At 43.6% G+C, this 20000-nt stretch overlaps 1 protein-coding gene across 4 annotated transcripts in view; it reads right to left on the bottom strand.

Moving 5' to 3' along the window:
* dennd1b (DENN/MADD domain containing 1B) overlaps positions 1-20000 on the bottom strand; it is a 158487-nt gene that overhangs the window by 97721 nt on the left and 40766 nt on the right. For all 4 annotated transcript variants that reach the window (XM_084067680.1, XM_084067683.1, XM_084067681.1 and 1 more), the window contains exon 4: positions 1-9. This exon is cut by the window's left edge and continues 41 nt beyond it. In XM_084067680.1, coding sequence (XP_083923806.1) covers positions 1-9 — 9 coding nt within the window. The remainder of the gene's footprint in view (positions 10-20000) is intronic.

The raw sequence follows: 20000 nt of genomic DNA, 5'->3' as shown, positions 1-20000 counted from the left end.
CAGGACCTCCTGTGAAACAAGAACAGAGAGAGAGAGAGAGAGAGAGAGAGAGGGGGGAGAGGGGGGGGAGAGGGAGAAAACATCATTTTTTTAGAGATGCACTCGATTAAAAGGGGAGAACAGAGAGAGCAAAAAGAACCATAATGGTCCATTTCAGATACACAGTCCCCAGGGTGTATTCTAAGTGGGCAGTATCAACTGGCAGAGCAAAATGAGGATTAATGTTAGCGCCGCTGATAGTGATCTGACAAAATGTTCCCATCAACACGCTGTAGCCCTAATGCACTTAATCCAAATGAATTGGCAATCTAGAGTTCTTCAGCCGGCGGAACGGAGACACGGAGAGACCAAAGATTGACTTCTTTTCTTTTTTTTTTCTCCTTCTTTAAGAATGGAGGGGGGGGGTCTCCCCGATCAACAGCTTAAATAATTAGCAGCGAACGAGTTCATCATCGATTATCAGGTGCCAAAGGGAGATGTAAAATGAGGGGAGAGAGAGAGAGATAGGGGGAGGGAGAGACAGAGAGGGAGAGAGATGGGGGGGAAGAGAGAGAGACAGAGAGAGAGACAGACAGACAGAGAGAGGGGGGGGGGGCTAGGTTGTGGTGGCAGATTGCAGTGACAATAGGCTAAGCAGCTCTGAGGGGTTAAGAGGTGTGGTGGGGGGGGGGGGGTGAGCCTGCGGGGCTTTACCTCCCAACATCTCCCCTGTGGTTTAAGAAGGAGCGTGTGTGTGAGGGGGGGGGGGGGGTCCGGTGGTGGCGGCCTTCCTCCTTCAGCATATGGATTTAGACATGGAGCAGGAACACAGTAGAGCACCATATGGGTTATAGCTATACACCCCAGACCAGCCACCAAGCCACCAGGGCGGGCTGTCTGTCTGTCTGTCTGTCTGTCTGTCTGTCTGTCTGTCTGTCTGTCTGTCTGTCTGTCTCTCTCTCTCTGTTTGTATACTGTAGTGCATTGGTTCTCAAAGTGGGGCACGCACGGGGACCCCCAGGGGTCCTTGGGGGGGGGGTACCAGGGGGTGCCCAGCAAAAGTAGTTAATTTAGCGTCACAATTTTAACCACTTTAACCATATTTTGTACTTTGGCTATTCAAAAATAGCAGATCTACAAGCTCATAGCGCCGCACTATGAGCTTGTAGATCTGCTATTTTTGAAATGTGGCCCATAGTCGCTTCTTTTGGGCTTGTTTTCCTGGATCTGGTTGCTTGTTTCTCTCACAGAATCTGGCAACACTGCTTACAGACTGGGTAGCTGGCTGGTGAACTTTGGACCTGTCTCTCTCTTTTTTTCATCCGTCTCTAATAGCCAAGGACCACCAACAAGCCAGAGGTCTATCTGACCATGCACCTGAATGACTGCAGATATTAGACAGACAGACAGATGTCTGTCTGTCTGTCTGTCTGTCTGTCTGTCTGTGCCTGCATGCGTCTCCCTCCACAGAATGCGTTTCCTGATGGTGTATCTGACTGTACTGAACACATAAGGTGCAACAGTTAATCATGCTAATTGATTTACTCGATTATGAAATAATAATACATTTTAAAATAAAGTGTTTGCCTACGCCGTTGTACAACAAAGTATCATATATGGCTTAAGTGGTTTATCAGATTAATCGATTTAGTCAAAAATGTATTCGAATGTCGCATTGATTTGTTGATATGGTCCCTGTCAGGTGGCCTTCAAAGCAGAGTTTCGAGCTTGTAAATACTCTTTTCTAAATGTTGTAAGACATGCAAACATAATACAAGAAATAAAAAAGACAATTTGAGGATTTGAGATTAGAAAAAAAAAGCTAGAATATGGAAATAAGAGGTTTCTGCCCGACAGTGACGCTATATATAAAAAAGAAGATTATTTGATTAATTGAAAAAGTAAGCAATATCATAATCGCTAAGAAAATAATCGATAGTTGCAGCCCTACTGCCTGTTATTACAGCGACCCCCCCCCCCCCCAAACAAACCACCTCTGATCAAAACTCAAAGCTGCAACACCCCCAGCCATAGACAAACAACAGCAACAATGAGCTATGATGGAGATGGGGGGTAGCTGCATGCGTGTGTGTGTGTGTGTGTGTGTGTGTGTGTGTGCATCATGCATACTTGCGTGTCTGCGTGTGTGACACGTGCGAGTGCCTGCTTGAAGGCGTTTGTGCATTGAATGTGAGAAGGCGATTAAGCATGTGCATGTTTCTGTGCTGCATGTGTGAGTGGGTGGCTGACTTTGACTAGGCTATATGTTTTTGTTTGTTGTGTGTGTGTGTGTGTGTGTGTGTGTGTGTGTGTGTGTGTGTGTGTGTGTGTGTGTGTGTGTGTGTGTGTGTGTGTGTGTGTGCACGCACATATGGAAGCGAGAGGAGGGGAGGGGGGGAAGAATGGGTGGGAAGCGGTTGTTTTTACTTATCAGGATCTGTGATAAAATTGAGAACTCAACAAAGACGGAGGGCTCCATGGCAGAGGGGGTCTCTTGCTGTGTGTGTGTGTGTGTGTGTGTGTGTGTGTGTCTGTGTGTGTGTGTGTGTGTGTGTGTGTGTGTCTTGGCATGTGCGGCTGTAAAACTGTCACACACATCAGAGCTGCCACGGCGGTATGCACTCGCTACTATTATTAACCACTCTGTACGCACACCAATATGTTCCAGAGAAGCGTCCCTGGCGCACTGCATATGGCATACAAAACACACGTGTGCATGTTCGTGTGCACATGCGCACGCACGCGCACAGACACACACACACACACTTTATCTTCAAATAATAACATTTGTCTTCCCAGATTTCTCACTTATCATTGCTCCGCCCACAACAGGTAGAGTTGTGTGTTGAGTGACAGGCCAATGACACTAAACAATGGCCTTGGTCAGGTTTTCGACCACACCACAGCACTGCGACTGCTCTTGTTAAAGTTTTCAATGGCATCCACTTAAATACAGACAGTGGCAAAAGTTTTTGTATTTCTGGATCTCAGTGCTGCATTTGACACGGTCGACCACAATATATTACTAGACAGACTGAAAAATTGGGTGTGACTTTCTGGCACAGTACTAAACTGGTATGAAATCATATTTAGAGAACAGAGACTATTTTGTATCTATCGCTAATTAGTAATTACACATCTGAGCGGACAAAAATGACATGCAGAGTTCCGCAAGGATCCATTCTAGGGTCTCTACTGTTCAATATCTACATGCTCCCACAAGCTCAGATTATGGAAAACAACAACATAAGCTACCATAGTTATGCAGAGGGATACACAAATCTACATAACTGTGTATCACCAGAGGACTATGGTCCGATATAAACACTGTGTAAATGTATTGAACAAATCACAATTGGATGTGCCATAATTTTCGACAAAAAGACAAAACTGACGTTTTTGGAGCCAAGGAACAGTTTCAAAGTCAGTGCCCAGCTCCAAACGGTAAAGTTAAAAACCTCTAGCCAAGTCAAAAACCTTGGTGTAGTCATGGACTCAGACCTGAATTTGAACAGCCACATTGGCACAATAACAAAAAACTGTTGATTCAGAATGCTGCTGCTCGAGTCCTTACTAATACCAAGAAAGTGGAGCATATCCCTCCAGTTCTTAAATCCTTACTCTGGCTCCCTGTGTGTCAAATAATTGATTTCAAAATACTTCTGTTGGTCTATAAAGCTTTGAATGGTTTAGAGCCAAAATACATTTCCGATCTTGTGCGATGTCACGAACCATCTAGATCTCTCAGGTCATCTGGGAAAGGTCTGCTTTCTGTCCCTAAAACCAAATATAAACGTGGGGAAGCAGCATTTAGTTTTTATGCACCACATATCTGGAACAAACTCCTGTTTGCTGCCACTCTTATTTCTTTTAAATCACAACTAAAGACTTTTCTGTTTGATTTTTTTCTCTTCTGCACTGTAATTGTATTGTTATTTTTTGCTTCTTTTGTTTTCTGCATCCTAATGTAATTTTATAATTGTGTTTCCTTTGCTTGATGTTCTGTGTAAAGCACATTGAATTGCCTTGAAAATGTTGCCTTGTTGAAATGTGCTATACAAATAAATTGCCTGCCTTGCCTTGCCAATGGGGGCCACAGGGACTGTGATCAAATTCAGGACTAGTAGGGAGGTGTGTGCATGCGTGTGTGCATGCGTGTGAGCATATTATATGTATGCTCATGTTTTCTTATCTTCTTTTTTTTCACGATATCTTTGGGGCTTTTATGCCTCTATTTAAAGTATTTAGTGGCAGAACAGACATCACAAACAGACTGACATGATGCGACACCAAACAATGACCCGACAAGGACTGACTGGGGAACAAGACAATAGAGGGCTGATTACAATGAGATACAGCTGGAGAAGACATGAACATAGAACCATGAAAACTAGAACGTGAACATAACATAGAAATACAAAACCTAGACAAGACAGGCAAAGTCTGTGATGTGGCCAATGTTATAATGTGGCATTATCATAAACAATGAATATGTTATATACATTTTGCCAAGCCAATATTGTATCAAGTAGCCCACTGTCAATACAGAATGTACAACTAGCGTCTTCCCCAACTCGTGCCATTCTGCTCAATCACCTTTTAAGTACTTGTCATTTTTAGTCATTTCCATATAATTATATGAAAAAAGCAACTAATATTGTTGTCTAGATATGGACTAGTATGTGAATTTCTGAAGTTGTCCCTTAGCTGTTGCCGTAGTACACTTTAGTCATAAGATAATAATAATAATAAATAAATAATAAAATAGAAAAAAATAACATATCTACAAGCTTAACACGTTGTGAGCTTGTAGATCTGCTATTTTGTTTTAAATGTGACTTTATTATTTTAATTTTAGCCTATAATCACATGCCCAGAATAGGGACGGCAGGTTGAAAGTGGCTAAGTCAGACAAATGCATCTGGAAAGACTCCCCTGGCTCCCCGGTGAGTCCCTGGGGACTCAACCAGTTGGTATTGTCAACCGCATAATCATCGTCATGCGTTCGATTCCCAACTCATTTCGTCCTGCCCTCGCTTTCCTATCTTTCTCTCCACTCTCCTGTCCTCATAAAGCTGAAATTCCATAAATATCACCTTAGAAAAAAAAGACAGAGAAAAAAAAATGCCTCTCAACCATAAAAAAAAAAAAGAGTCCGTTTTTAGCAGAGCTAACGCGTCACACTCGTTCAACTTCTCTTTTTGGTACGAGAACAGCAGACCGATGTCTCATGTGTGATTTGAGTCTCACACTCCTGTTTTTTTTTATTTATGTCTCTTCCATCAGTGGGTTTTCTCCACCATACCTGCATCACTGACAACAGACATGCATATGCACACCTCTCTCTCTCTCTCTCTCTCTCTCTCTCTGTGTCATTCCCTGCCTCCCTGTCTGCCTGTACTGTACCTCCCTCCTTCTCGGTGCAATATTTGGAGCCCTGTACCTCTCTCTCTCCTACCGTCTCTCCACCACTGGGCCCTACAGTATACCAGAGGGATCTCTAGACAGGAATGGCAGGCTTTGCCACTCTTGTTGCCTAGTACCCCCCCCCCCCCCCCCCCCTCAACCACACGCACACACACACACACACTCCCCCTGCTCCCCATTTTCCCAAGACAAAAGAATATGAGGCAGCTAATACATTTACAGCTCTGGGGGGTGTGAAGGAGGAAGCTGTTGCTAGGCTGGGCCTCGGAGACAGTGGAGTGAGTGTGTGTGTGTGTGTGTGTGTGTGTGTGTGTGTGTGTGTGTGTGTGTGTGTGTGTGTGTGTGTGTGTGTGTGTGTGTGTGTGTGTCAGTGTGTTGTTTATCGTCGGTGGAGACAGGGGTATCACTCAGCGAGACAGAATGCTCTCGGTTCTCCCCAGCGGACGGGTGTGCTATCGCTACGACGCAACGCTACACGGCACATTGCAGCGCTGGCGCAGCACAGCACAGCTCGCCTTGCCCCCCCCCTCCTTCCACTGAATAGCAGGCTACAGCGCAACGCTGCAAGGAACCTGCCCACACAGGGCAAAAAGAAAGAAATTTAGGGCTAAACTCTTCCTTGCATCCACACGCTGTACTGATTTTCTTTTACAGTGCTGTAGGGTTGATTAAAGCAGTATGATTGAGTAATGGTTGGAAATGCATGGCATTGATACATGGGACTGATCCTTCCCTGAGGACTAGGCTCACACGCACACACACAGTCACACAAACACACACACACACACACACACACACACACACACACACACACACACACACACACACACACACACACACACACACACACACACACACACACACACACACACACCTCTCAGCCATCCCAGAGAATCACATAACTCAAAGTCATGGATTGAGAGACCATGAACAGGCAAGGGGGAAGAATACACAGTAAAATCCTGAGTGTTACTTTAACTCTGAGAGAGTACAAATGTAACCAAATGGACCATTTACGGGTCTATTAACCCGTAAGAGTGCATTTGGTTCTATTTGTACAATCTCGGCGTACTTTACACAGTGTACCCTGGCAGCGTGCACTTCCACAGTGGCTTTACCAGCAGACAGGAAGGAAGTCAACCGGCTGAAATTCCTTTGCAGGTTTCATTATTACCACTGTGAACTTGACGAGCGATATTCCCTTGTGTTCTCGACTAATGTGGTGAAGACTGGACAGCAAGAGTGGAATAGAGGAAGAATGAAGGGGCAGAAGAGGAGGGGACGGAGGGGGAAAAAATGCTAGGAAGAATATGAGGAATGGGAGAACCTCCCCACCCCAAAAAAATTAAATAAAAACAAAGCCGGAGGGGTTCCTGAAGACTAATTGATATACTTTATCGTATACGATTCTCTTTCTACTTTAAGAAACACAATAATGCGTTTTCAGGGAAAGACAGGGTAGTAGAACCATTGAGATCAGGAGGGAGAGTGAATGTCATGGGTGGTAGAGAGGGATGGAGAAACCTGCTGAAGGAGGGAGGGAGGGAGAGAGAGAGAGAGAGAGAGAGAGAGGGAGGGAGACAGAAGCGGCTAAGTTCACACCCCTCTCCTCAGGCACAGAGGACTCCTCCCTGGGGGGACTTGGTCTTTAAACCCCTGTCCTGCTTTATATTCCCCCGGCTACTACAGCCACACTAACATACCCAGCTAGAGCCAGTGGAACTTAGCCCACTTCAGCCCAGCTGGGCCCGCGGAGCCCTTGGGGCGGTGTGTGTGAGGGGCGGGGCTTATCTGAATGCAATTGGAGGGTAGTAGCATCACCTCCCGGAGCACAGATTAATAAATGGAACGTCTCTGTTAACCACAGATTTTAGGCATGAAGCGAGAAAGATAAAATGCCATTTAATCTGCCAACCTTTCACCTTTTAATTTGATTGCCCACTGCCTCTTCTACAGACAGTTTGAAAGGAGGGGACCAAATATAGACCCCTGGGGGACCCCGGTCAATGAACTATACATGGTTTAAGTGGTTAACTGATCTAGACAGGCATTATCTCAACAAATAAGTACATCTGTTGAACTGCTTATGTTCAGGTGCTAAATCAATAATACTCTTTTTTTCCACTGGTTGAAAATCAAAAGTAGGTGAATGTCATTGTGTGTGTGTGTGCATACAGTAGTGTCATACTTAAGTACAACAATGTAATCCGTGTACGTGGTGATAATCCCCCCATCCAGTCCCCTGTACTCTCCACTGCTGCTATCTCAGTGAATTTTTTAAACTGCTGCGGTGGACTAAGAGGAAACAAAACTGAGGGTTTCACAGCCCTTCAAATATGTACCATTCTAAGGACTACAATTCATTTCTCTGAGTCAGCGCAGAATATACTGTATGTTCAGGGACGGCATGTTGTGCACGGACAGGCGTTCCCGTTTCGAGGCTGATCGGAACTGATTATCTGCCCAGATTATCCTGTAGTGTGGGGGGTTCAAAGATTGAGTTAAATTAAACCTCTCGATCTGCTCAGTGCTCACTGCTCACAGACTATTGGGACCGCCCCAATAATTAATTATCAAACATGTTTGATGTTTTATCTGGATGATTACCACTACTGTCCGAGTGGAACAGTGGGAGTCGCGCACGGCCGAGAGAGACAAGTCTAGGAGACTGAACGACCGGTTGAAACAACATGTCTTCCCAGACATATCACAATCATTTTTCCGTTGCCACAGCAAGTTTAACCGATTCCACTGTTTACAGTACATATGATTCCACATTTGATCACATGGTGCTGCATTGCTCAGCCAGGGCCAGGCACGATAATCTTAATAAAATCCTGTAGTGTATGATGTGCCATTATTTTAAAATCTTGTAATGTTTAAGATTATAGAGAAGATAATCTTATAAGATTATCCGTAATTGCGTGATGCAACTCGATTTCAAAATCGGTTAGGATTTTAAAACCCCTGTAGTGTGCCCAGCTTTAACCAGTTTCATCATGTGTCCATGAAGTGTTTCCCACACACATACCAAAACCATCCATAGTAGCAGTTACCCGACTGTTAGTCTACAGTTCCCTACTCACTACAGCTTGAGCACATTTACGTTGACACGATCATGAGTTTATTCTTGTCAATTAACAATGTCATATTCAGATTCGACTGAACCACAATGGCCAATAGTTCAAAGACTTGCTGTCTCCCCCTGGCTCAGAACATTGTCTCTTAAACCTTAGCTGGATTACATTACATTACTCTATTGTTTCCCTATATTCAAGAGCATTAATATGAAACCATTATATTAGGTCCAGGGGCTGAGTGAGAAGAATGTCACTTTCGGGTTGTGGACAAAAATCGTTCTGAGCTCCCGGCACAGACTGCCCTGTGCTTGCACAGTAAAATCCAGAGTGTTAATTGAACTTAGCAGAGTGTACAAATTAAACCAAATGGTCGATCTGTGCACCCTCAGAGAGCTGTATTAACACCGAGGATTTTATTGTGTGCTTGGCCACCACCACACTGTCAGCCATGAATGTATAGCATGAAATAATGTACAGTATAGTATCATTCTATACATTCACTGTCAGCCAATGAATTTATAGTATATTACTATACAATCACTGACTGACAGTGAATGTATATAGTATAATAAGTATCATATACTTACAGTGTCAGCTAGTAAATGTGTAGTATTGACAATGACTGTACAGTATATGATATAATGGGAGTTTGCGAGACTGCAGTAAGGCAGGTACACTGGCTATGAAGACAGTATAATGACATCCCACAGCAGGTCTACTGGCAGATCAACGCTGGAAACCACTGTGTCTCCTCTCACCCATCCCTCACCCCTTCCTCTCGCTCACTCTCTTGCCCTCTTTGTCACCTTTTCTCCCCCCCCTCCGTACCGACTGTCCTTTTGCACCTCACTCTCAAACCCCCTGTCGTCTCTCTCAGATATCCCCCCCCACCCCTACCCCTCTGCCTCCCTACACCTCCCACCCCCTCCTCACCCGTCGACACCCCCTTTCGCCCCCCTTTCCCCAATTAGTCCGTCTGTGTGCGGCTGGCCAGCCGATCTCTGCCCGTTCCCTGCCTGCGTTGGTTCGCTCACCCAGCCCCTCTGGCGAACATGACAAAGAGAGAACCTCAGTATTCAAACAGACACGCTGCTTTCAAACACCGAATGGCAGGGTCGGCTCGGGCGCAGCTTTAAGCAATATATTCAAATTCTCCCTCTCTCTCTTTTTGAGAATTTGCATGGATATGCATTCATTTGCAACATGTAAAAGGCACAAGGACAGCTGAGCCTTGGTTTGAAGAGAGGGAGAGAGGGAGGGAGAGAGAGAGAGAGAGAGAGAGAGAGAGAGGAAGAGGGCGAGGGAGGGGGGAAAACTAATAAATAGATGCAAAATTGAAAAAAAAAAGGCCTGATGTTATGAGACCTTGATTGGAGAGAACAGTGGATGGTTCGAACATGCGCATGCAGAGCTAAAAGACACACATTAAAACACGCACAGCCACAAATGAGATACTTATCACAAAACTTATACTGACCTACTTATAAAATGCTGAAAACTGTGAGTGATTTCAAGGGGAGAAGGGCCTGTCTGTCTGAGCTCATCTGAGAGCTTTAATACACAACCCACACCATGCTTCTAAAATAATCTCCAAACCACACCGGATCCTGTTAGCTTATTGGCTGTGATGCTATAATGACAGAGCAAGGAAAAAAGAGAGGATAGATGGTCACATGAATGAGAGAGATAGATGCAAGAGGCAACACTAGTATACATACACTTAAGCATGATTTATACTCTTTTGATGACGGTGTCACATGGCGAAAATAGCAGATCTCCAAGCTCACAATGTGTCGCATCGTGAGTGACACCGTCGACACTGTCATACGACACGGTATAAAGCAAGCATTAGAGAACACATCTTAAAATTCGAACCTAAAGATGAGCTAATATGTGATGTGAATTGCTGAGCACACGCTGAGTTACAGTTCTTGTCACCGTTGCAACTTCTGTGCAGCCTGACTGTAAGTTAATACCAATATTAAAAGTAACGCTTGCTAGGCAATATTTCTCATAAGAAATGAAATTCATGAATTTAAACATTTTGCAGTTATGGCAGAGAGACACATGAGAACATCAGGCTGGAAAAACAAAGGTGGGTACACTCGTGAACGAACAACCCACATGAAGTCGCATTTTGCCTAGTCTGGCCCGTGACCTAAAATCAGTTTGACATCCATGATCTAAACCCTCCCATTCTAACTCTAAGGCTAACACCTAATGGGGAAGCATCCACAGCAAAACAGAAGAAGAGCAACCATCATTTACAAACCAAAAACCTGTTAGCAACAGCTAAATGCAGCATTCATTTCATACCTTCACAGTCATTATAGACATAGATATATATAAACACTAGATGACTCAACCGCGCTGCCGGCCAATGGAGTACGACGTTGCCACATGGCGGCCATCTTGCGACAGTCAGCTTGCTCATTCATAACATTATGTCTATGGTACATGTACTATTGAAATAACCATAGCGTGCTCAATTTTCATCCGATTTTCAAACGGTTTGGTGTGTTGTAAACACCAAAGATGTAGTTATGATACTGCATAACTTAATTTTATTTTCATAGAAATTCCATGATTATAATTATAAGTATGCAGTATCATAACTACATCTTTGGTGTTTACAACACACCAAACCGTTGAGCTACGCTTGTGACGCCCCCTTGAGCCATCTAGCCTTTCTTATATATATCTATGATTATAGACCCCTTCACAGATGACGTCACACTGATAAGAACCAGTATGCGTGCGCAGGCTGGCACCAAATGAAACCCATTCTGTCATGCCTCGCTAGGACGCGCCTCACTGGTCAACACACAAGAGGAGGTTGAATGAACTGAAACCAGCGCACCCCGAAACAATATGTTGGGAATTGATTGCATGAAACAATCACCTGTGCATCCAGTCTCAATGTTGGTAAACAAATAATTGGTCTATAGTCTCATGAACTCAAGAGTCATGACTTGACCTGGTAGTGCCCACATCAGTGGCATTCTGAAGCTGTGACACAGCATTTAACATGTTAGATTAAAAAAAGTCTCACGGTGTCTAAGGAGACACTTACTCTAAGTGTCAGGGTGTTGTCTTCCTCTCAAACCCCACAGAGTGTCAAAGTCTGTGGCTGTGAATCGCACATATTCTCATCACTGTTGCAACTTTCCTGTAGCCTACGACTGTACCAATCATAAAAGTCATGATTGCTAGGCAATCTCATTCATAAGAATAAAATGAAAAATGTTATATTTATTCCTATTTGTATTCAGATCAATAAAATGTATTGTATTGTATACAGATACTGTAGACTGCAATTAAATTATGTATTTTTTATTTCCTGAATTACATCATCACATGAGCATGCACTTGCATTTTCTTCTGTGTAAGAGTAGGATAATTAAATCAAATTAGTCCATCCACAAGTATATTCACAAGAAGTGCATCACTTTCTTCAGATGTGGACGCATGTATTAGTTGTAGCAGTATGAGTGAACCGGGGTGGGTGTGGTCTGTTGAAGAAGCAGCGCAGTAGGCATGAAACACAGGATACAGAGCACAAGAGTATTTAAAGAATACATATTATTAAAAAAGCCAATGTATTCAACCTGTATTCAAAGCCAATTTAGTGAATACTTAGGACCACTGAAAGCCTGTATATCCAGTTGTGATAGAAGTTATCAGTCTGCCCCAATTTCAGTCCAATTCTGCGTTTTGGTATGGCTGGATTTCACACCTGATGCTTAACGAGTACATATGAACTGTACACCTTTCAAAAGAGGAAAACATCATCCATACCCAGTCATGGACGCTGATATGTGCCCGGAAACGGCACACAGAAAGATGGACTTGGATCCAGGCCCAAGTCCCTGGTGTGAAAGGACCAGCACTCAAAACACATTTTCCCATTATCAGTAACATTAATTTAGTCTGCTTCCTCCTTTCTAGCCAGCTACATGTCATGTGCATAATTATGGGCGCATGTGGACGATTGCTAAAGGGCCAATTCACCGATTTTCCTGTTGTTAGGGTTGTAGCTAGTGGCTACAATTGGGATGGTGTATCTTCATAAATTAACCATCTTTGGAAGTACACAACGTTCACAGATGCTATTGGCCAAGCTCACCGAATGGGGTGGGGAGATGAGGCAATCTTTTCATTATTTTTTACTTCAAATACATATCAGCTTCTAATATCGGTTGTCGGTCTCCTAGATCACTAATAATCAGTGTCGCGACCCTGAAAAAATTATAACGTCGATACATAGTCCACGCCCACTATTGGCGAGGCGTGGGATTGACTCTCTTGGTAAATTAAGGATATTTGTCGACACTCGACAGTCTTATCAAAGTGATTGGCATCATCTGTTGTCCTGTCCTGTGGCAGCATTCTCATGTGTGTACACACAGGCATATTATTTAACTAGTTTCTACAAAGCCCCGCCCTGCCTGCCTTGCGATTGGCTAAATGCAAAAACAAGAAAACAAGGACTCCGCCCGCAGAGGGGACGGTGGGGGCATTGTCACATTCTAATACACCCCAAAACCCCAATCCTGAACCTAGTGCGGTGGCGTGCCTCATTAACTCTCTCAGTGCCAAAAACAAGTTTCTTTTTTTTTTTTTTTTTTTTTTAATAATTTTCAGAACCCAAGATATCGTGATCCGAAGATTTGCTGAGACTTCTTGTTTAACTTATTATTATTATTTTGTTTTACTTAAAAAAAAATTGCTGGCACAGTATGAACATATTTTTTTATTTAATTGGCACTGAGAGAGTTAAGCATTAGACTGCCGACCCCAACTCCCTGTGATCAAATCCCGCTGCCCACGCTCTTTTTCCGACAACCTCGGACTCATTTTGTTTTGAGAGGCACCGCCAACCGAGCTAAAGCGAGTGAGTCGCCGTGCCGAACGTTGCAAAGTTCGCCTGAGCCGACTCAGCGCCATCCAAGTTATGTACCGATAATCGTACATCATGTTTTGGGGTGAGCGTTTGCACCAACTGCCACTCAAAGTAACTACTGGCCAATCACAGCGCGTCTTTTCCGGGACTTGACAGCTTCTGGTTGTATAACAATATCACACGGCTAGGAGTGGCTTTGTAATTGAGGTGTGCAAGGCATGCTGGTAGTTGGAGTAATATACAGTGGAAAGCAATCCAATTTATTCCGGTCATATAGGACACCAATTCAATACATTAATATTCTTTCCCACTATAAATGCTCCTTAAATCATAATCACTGTAGGCCTATACCATGGAATGTGTGAACAGTAGTATGTGGATCTCAACCAATGAAAAGTGTTTGGGGTTGGGACACGGTAAGGAACACTCGCTCAACAAGAGACACAGTGAATGAATATTTGAGCGGTGAACAACATCGCTGCTCAGTTTGCTGGATAGTCCAACAGCAATGAATGCAATTTCGTCACATATTTTCGCTCACTTCGCTGTACAGTATGTCAGGAACAGGTGTAAACAACCAGAGATGTAATGTGAGGTCCTGGCAACAGGTCCTGACAGTTGAGTAGAATTTTGTTTTTGGCTCAATGCAGTTCACTCATATGAGCATTATAGAAATACACTGTAGGGATCTGTAAGGTGATTTGTCTGTCATAGACCGGTGGGATTTCTGAAATATGTGATTGTTAGAGGCATTTGGGGGTAAAAGTCGGCAACCAGGCCATTTTACATAATTCAAGGGTGCTGAATCAGAAAAACACGGTTCCCAAGCAAAATTCTTAGTGCTTAACCTCCTAATTTGCATATCAAAATGGCTGCCGATTTTGAAGTATTTCTTAAACAACTCTATAGCAAAGCAAGCAAATCTGACAAATAAAGTGTATATATTTATGTTCTGAGGGTCATACAATGTGTGGAAGATATTTGTAATGTAATAAATGTAAATAAATATGCAAATTAGAGGCCACTATTACATAAAATGATGTACCGTAGTACTCAAACGGTGCAAAAGGTGCATCCCCCTTATTTTGTTCCTAATTATCTGTATTTTTGCCATCCTTAGGACATCTAAAATACATACTTTTTCCCCATGCTAAATGTTTAGTTTTTGACCTTCTAATCTGCATATCTGAATGGCTGCCAAATTGGCAAATTCGCACCTTTATCTTCAATAACTCTGTGGCCAGGCAAGCAAAATTGACAAATGAAGTGTCTATATACATTTTCTACAATGTGAGTAAAGAATTTGTAAGTAATATAATATGATAATATAATATAATAATCAGCCTACTCCGAAATATGCAAAATAGCGGCCCCCATAACAGATAACGGTTTAGTACTCTAAAGATACTGTATTGGCCATTGTTGAACGAAAGTCTAGACACTAGACCACATTCATACAAGGAGGTTGATCATCACTCCGTTGCTGACATGCACACATGGCTGTGCATCGTAACCCAGATTTCCGGCATTTGCAACGACGTGTTGTGCATTGCTTATGGCATGCACATGAAATCATTTCTATAGGCTATACTAGCATGGAACAGGTTGGACTAGGCTAGAGTAGGTTGTACTAGGTTGTACTAGACTCTAATACTCTCTATTAGGCTTTACTAGTCCCTTGTCAGCCCTGTAGATACTCAGACCATAGGGACTAACCACTGTGTACACAGGCCATAGCTTGTGTGTGCACGAGCAATAGTTTTGCATGAACCTTTGTAGACCATAGTACAGATCTGCCTTGTACAGCCTAATATAGCCTAGTACAGCCTAGCAAAGCCTACTAGAGATTAAAAAATCACACCCTGTGTGAAGGTAGCGGCGCCTTTGATACATTTTGTCATTGATATGTGTTTATAATGTGTTTATAGCCATGTGTCGCGTGAAGCTTGACCAATCACTTTGTTGACGCACCTGACCAATCAGAACGTTGACGCACACGGACAAAGTCAGGTATAGAGCGGCTAGAGCCGCTAAAAAGCCTATTAGAGACCAGTAGAGTCTAGTACTGTACAGCCTAGTACATCCAAGACTAGTCCAGCCTTTTGGGAGAACAGACTAGGGGAGGGTGGTATAGGCTATACTAGCATGGAACAGGCCGGACTAGGCTAGACTAGGTTGTAATAGGCTGTACTAGACTCTAATAGGCTCTATTAGGCTGTACTAGGCTCTTGTCCGCCCTGTAGATCCTCAACCCATAGGGACTAACCACTGTGTACACGGGCAATAGCTTGTGTGTGCACAAGAAATAGTTTTGCATGAACATTTGTAGGCCAAAGTAAAGTACTGCCTTCTATAGCCTAATAGAGCCCAGTAAAGCCTAGCAACGGCTGCTAGAGCTGAAAGCAGACCATTAGAGCCCAGTAGAGTCTAGTATAGTACAACCTAGTACACCCATGACTAGTCCAGCCTTTTGGGAGAACAGAATAGGGGAGGGGGTACAAGGCTATGCTAGGACTGATAAGGCTGGACTAGGATAGATTAGGCTGTACTAGGATGTACTAGACTATACTAGGCTCTATTAGGCTGTGCTAGGCTCTTGTCAGCCCTGTAGATCCTCAACCCATAGGGACTAACCACTGTGTACACGGGCAATAGCTTGTGTGTGCACGAGCAATAGTTTTGCATGAACCTTTGTAGACCATAGTACAGATCTGCCTTGCACAGCCTAATAGAGCCTAGTACAGCCTAGCACAGCCTACTAGAGCTTAAAACAGCCTATTATAGACCAGTAGAGTCTAGTATAGTACAACCTAGTACACCCATGACTAGTCCAGCCTTTTGGGAGAACAGAATAGGGGAGGGGGTACAAGGCTATGCTAGGACTGATAAGGCTGGACTAGGATAGATTAGGCTGTACTAGGATGTACTAGACTATACTAGGCTCTATTAGGCTGTGCTAGGCTCTTGTCAGCCCTGTAGATACTCAGACCATTGGGACTAACCACTGTGAACACGGGCAATAGCTTGTGTGTGCACGATCAATAGTTTTGCATGAACCTTTGTAGACCATAGTACAGATCTGCCTTGTACAGCCTAATATAGCATTGTACAGACCAGCACAGCCTACTGGAATTTAAAACAGTCTATTAGAGACCAGTAGAGACTACAACATCAAAGCCTAGTACACCCAGGTCTAGCCTAGTCCAGCCTTTTGATGGAACAGACTAGGGGACGGCGATATAGGCTATACTAGCATGGAACAGACTGGACTAGTTAAGACTAGGTTGTACTAGGCTCTATTAGGTTGAACTAGGCTGTGCTAGTCCCTTGTCAGCCCTGTAGATACTCAGACCATTGGGATTAACCACTGTGTACACGGGCAATAGTTTGTGTGTGCACCACCAATAGTTTTGCATGAACATTTGTAGGCCAAAGTAAAGTACTGCCTTCTATAGCCTAATAAAGCCAAGTACAGCCTAGCAAAGCCTGCTAGAGCTGAAAACAGACTATTAGAGCCCAGCAGAGTCTAGTACAGTAAAGCCTAGTACACCCAGGTCTAGCCTAGTCCTAGGACTAGGCAGTAATAGGCTGGACTAGGCTGTACTAGGCAGGGCCCATCGGGGGTGGGGGGGGGGGACACAAGCCTGTATGGCAATCAACTGAAAAGTTAGGCTACATAGCTTAAACAATTTCAGCCTTTCCCTGTTGGCCGTCTAAGCGCATCTAGGAAGTTTCATAGGTTTTCGATGCTGGGAATTGGAGTTATGGCTGTTTAAAGCCCAGCCAATAGGAACACAGAGGGGCGGGGCTTAATACATTTCAGCTAGTCCCTGTTGGCCGTCTAAGTGTAACTATAGCCATCCCCATCCCACTCTATATAGTTGTGTTGAAAGTAGTTTGTGTTCAGTTATCAGTACCAGTTCTGTGGCTCTAACTCATTCTGGGGGTGAGTTATACATGGGGGCAATTTATTTTTTGGTCATCAGGGGCCAAATGTACCAGGATTTTTCCATGATCTAAATATGTATTTTAGATGTCTTAAGGATGGTAAAAATACAGATAAGTAGAAATAAAATAAAATAAGGGGGATGCGGATGAATCACTTTAAGTACGAAACCGTTTTCTGTAATAGTGGCCTCTAATTTGCATATTTATTTACATTATTTACATTTATTTACATATATTACATTATAAATACCTTCCACACATTGTCTGACCCTCAGAATATAAATATATACACTTTATTTGTCAGATTTGATTGCTTTGTTATAGAGTTATTTAAGAAATACTTCAAAATCGGCAGCCATTTTGATATGCAAATTAGGAGGTTAAGCACTAAGAATTTTGCTTGGGAACCGTGTTTTTCTGATTCAGCACCCTTGAATTATGTAAAATGGCCTGGTTCCCAACTTTTACCCCCAAATGCCTCTAACCTCCTTATAGAAGGCCTTTTTTCTGAAATCCCTCCTGTCTATCACCATAACCCCCCTACCTCCCACACCACCACCACCACCACCACCACCACCACCACCACCACCACCACCACCACCACCACCACCACCACCACACACACACACACACACACACACACACACACACACACACACACACACACACACACACACACACACACACACACACACACACACACACACACACACACACACACACACACACACACACACACACACACACACACACACACTGTACATAAAGACAGACAATTAATTCCTCGGATCTGGTGAATTCACACAAGTCACCCAAATTGACGTTAGAAAGCAACATTCACGAAAAGCGAGTTGTTTGCATCCGTGCAAACTATAGTTTTTTTCTTAGTATACTATTAAGCAACATATGCTCCCTGGACACATTGTCTAAGTGACAACTACAATAGCAAGCTATCTGCAAAGAAATCTACTTTAACTGTGCTTTCGCTTCAGATTCTGAAGTGTTACTCAGTGAGTCCTCATTAGCTACAGCAGCTCACACAGGTGATCAGTATCGGGCGACTGGCCAATTACTTGTAACACAGCAACATTCAATTATTTATGAATTATGTCCTTTAACCATCAGTGTTTAGGATTACAAAAGGAGGATTTATGCTAGCGATTCAGTGTAGCTACCTCCTACCCTGCTTCCATCACTGTTCAGAAGCCAGCATCACGTCTCAGCCAGTGACAAGGACTCATAGGCTTCCAGCATAAACAGCAGAGAGATCTGCAGCAGATCTACCTACGCATTCGCATATTCAACTTTAGCTAGCTATGTATGTATCCCTAGAACTGTATTGAACTGGAATTTCCCAGGGGGTGGCGGGACAAATTGCTAGCGAGGCTAAAGGCCTATGGATAAGCCTACAAATACATTGGATAATGGAGACGGAGACGCGCGCACGCACACACACACACGCGCACACACACAAACAGATAAGTCATACAAAAGTGCACAGAAAGGCAGAGACAACGGGAGGAAAAGGGACAGACAGAAGTCATAAATGAGAGAAAAATGCGAGACAAGACAGATAAGACCGCTTAGAGAGCGAGACTGAGAGATGGAGAGACAGCGGAGAAGCACAATTTAGAACTGGAAGGGAAAATCTGCAGAACAGTGTACATGGAGGAGAGAGAGAGAGAGAGAGAGAGAGAGAGAGAGAGAGAGAGAGAGAGAGAGAGAGACGGGGGGAAAGAACAATGGGCTGAGGCAGAGTCTTCTCTGGCCGCCGCAGCCCTCAGACCCTGCAGAGATTCCTTTCATTAGGCTTTAACCCTTTAAGACCTGGGACACGTCTGTGTCATTTTTTGATTTGAGCTAAAAAAAACTTATTTTACACTTGGGCTATTCAAAAATAGCAGATATACAAGCTCTTTTTGAAAAATAGTTATTTTTTAGCAAATCTTGAGATTTGAGTTACAAAAGCGAACATTTGTAACTCATATCTTTGCTTCTGGGGGATTCAACAGTTTTTTGAAAAAACGTACGTCGCCATTATATCAATGGTTCTTTTTTTAATGTCAAGGACGCCCAAAATGACATGTATTTGGCCACGGACCCCCATCTAAAAACATATGTTCCAGGGATCCCCGGAACTTCCGGAAGCAAAGATTCAAGTAATTTTTTTTCGCTTTAAAACAATTTATATTCAAAGATTTCCACACATTTTCACGGTTTTTCAAAAATAGCAGATATACAAGCTCGTAGCGCGGCACTCGGTGCCGCGCTATGAGCTTGTATATCTGCTATTTTTGAATAGCCAAAGTGTAAAATGATGCTTTTTAGCTCAAATGAAAATGTGACACAGATGCTTCTTCAGGTCTTAAAGGGTTAATAGTATGCTGCCGGCTTGCCATCCTGACCCGTGCTCTATGCCGGTAATAAGAACGGCCTTCAGAGCCGGACCAAAGCACAGAGCTGCTTGAGGGAGGGAGGGAGGGAGGGAGGGAGGTTGGCGATGGTGGGAGTGGAAGGTGGAGGGGGGAGGATGGGGGTGGGTGGCGAGGAGGTGTTCTTTCAAATTGACACGGGGGCGTTACATTTTCACATTCTCGATCGCTTCCTCAGCTCCTCTCTCGCCCTGGACCGAGACGGGAGAGAGAGAGAGAGAGAGAGAGAGA

This window comes from Gymnoscopelus microlampas (genome assembly GCF_963454915.1).
Source record: "Gymnoscopelus microlampas genome assembly, chromosome: 9".
NCBI lineage: Eukaryota > Metazoa > Chordata > Actinopteri > Myctophiformes > Myctophidae > Gymnoscopelus > Gymnoscopelus microlampas.
Note: the sequence above shows the minus strand (reverse complement) of the source record. Positions and strands in the feature narration are given on the sequence as shown.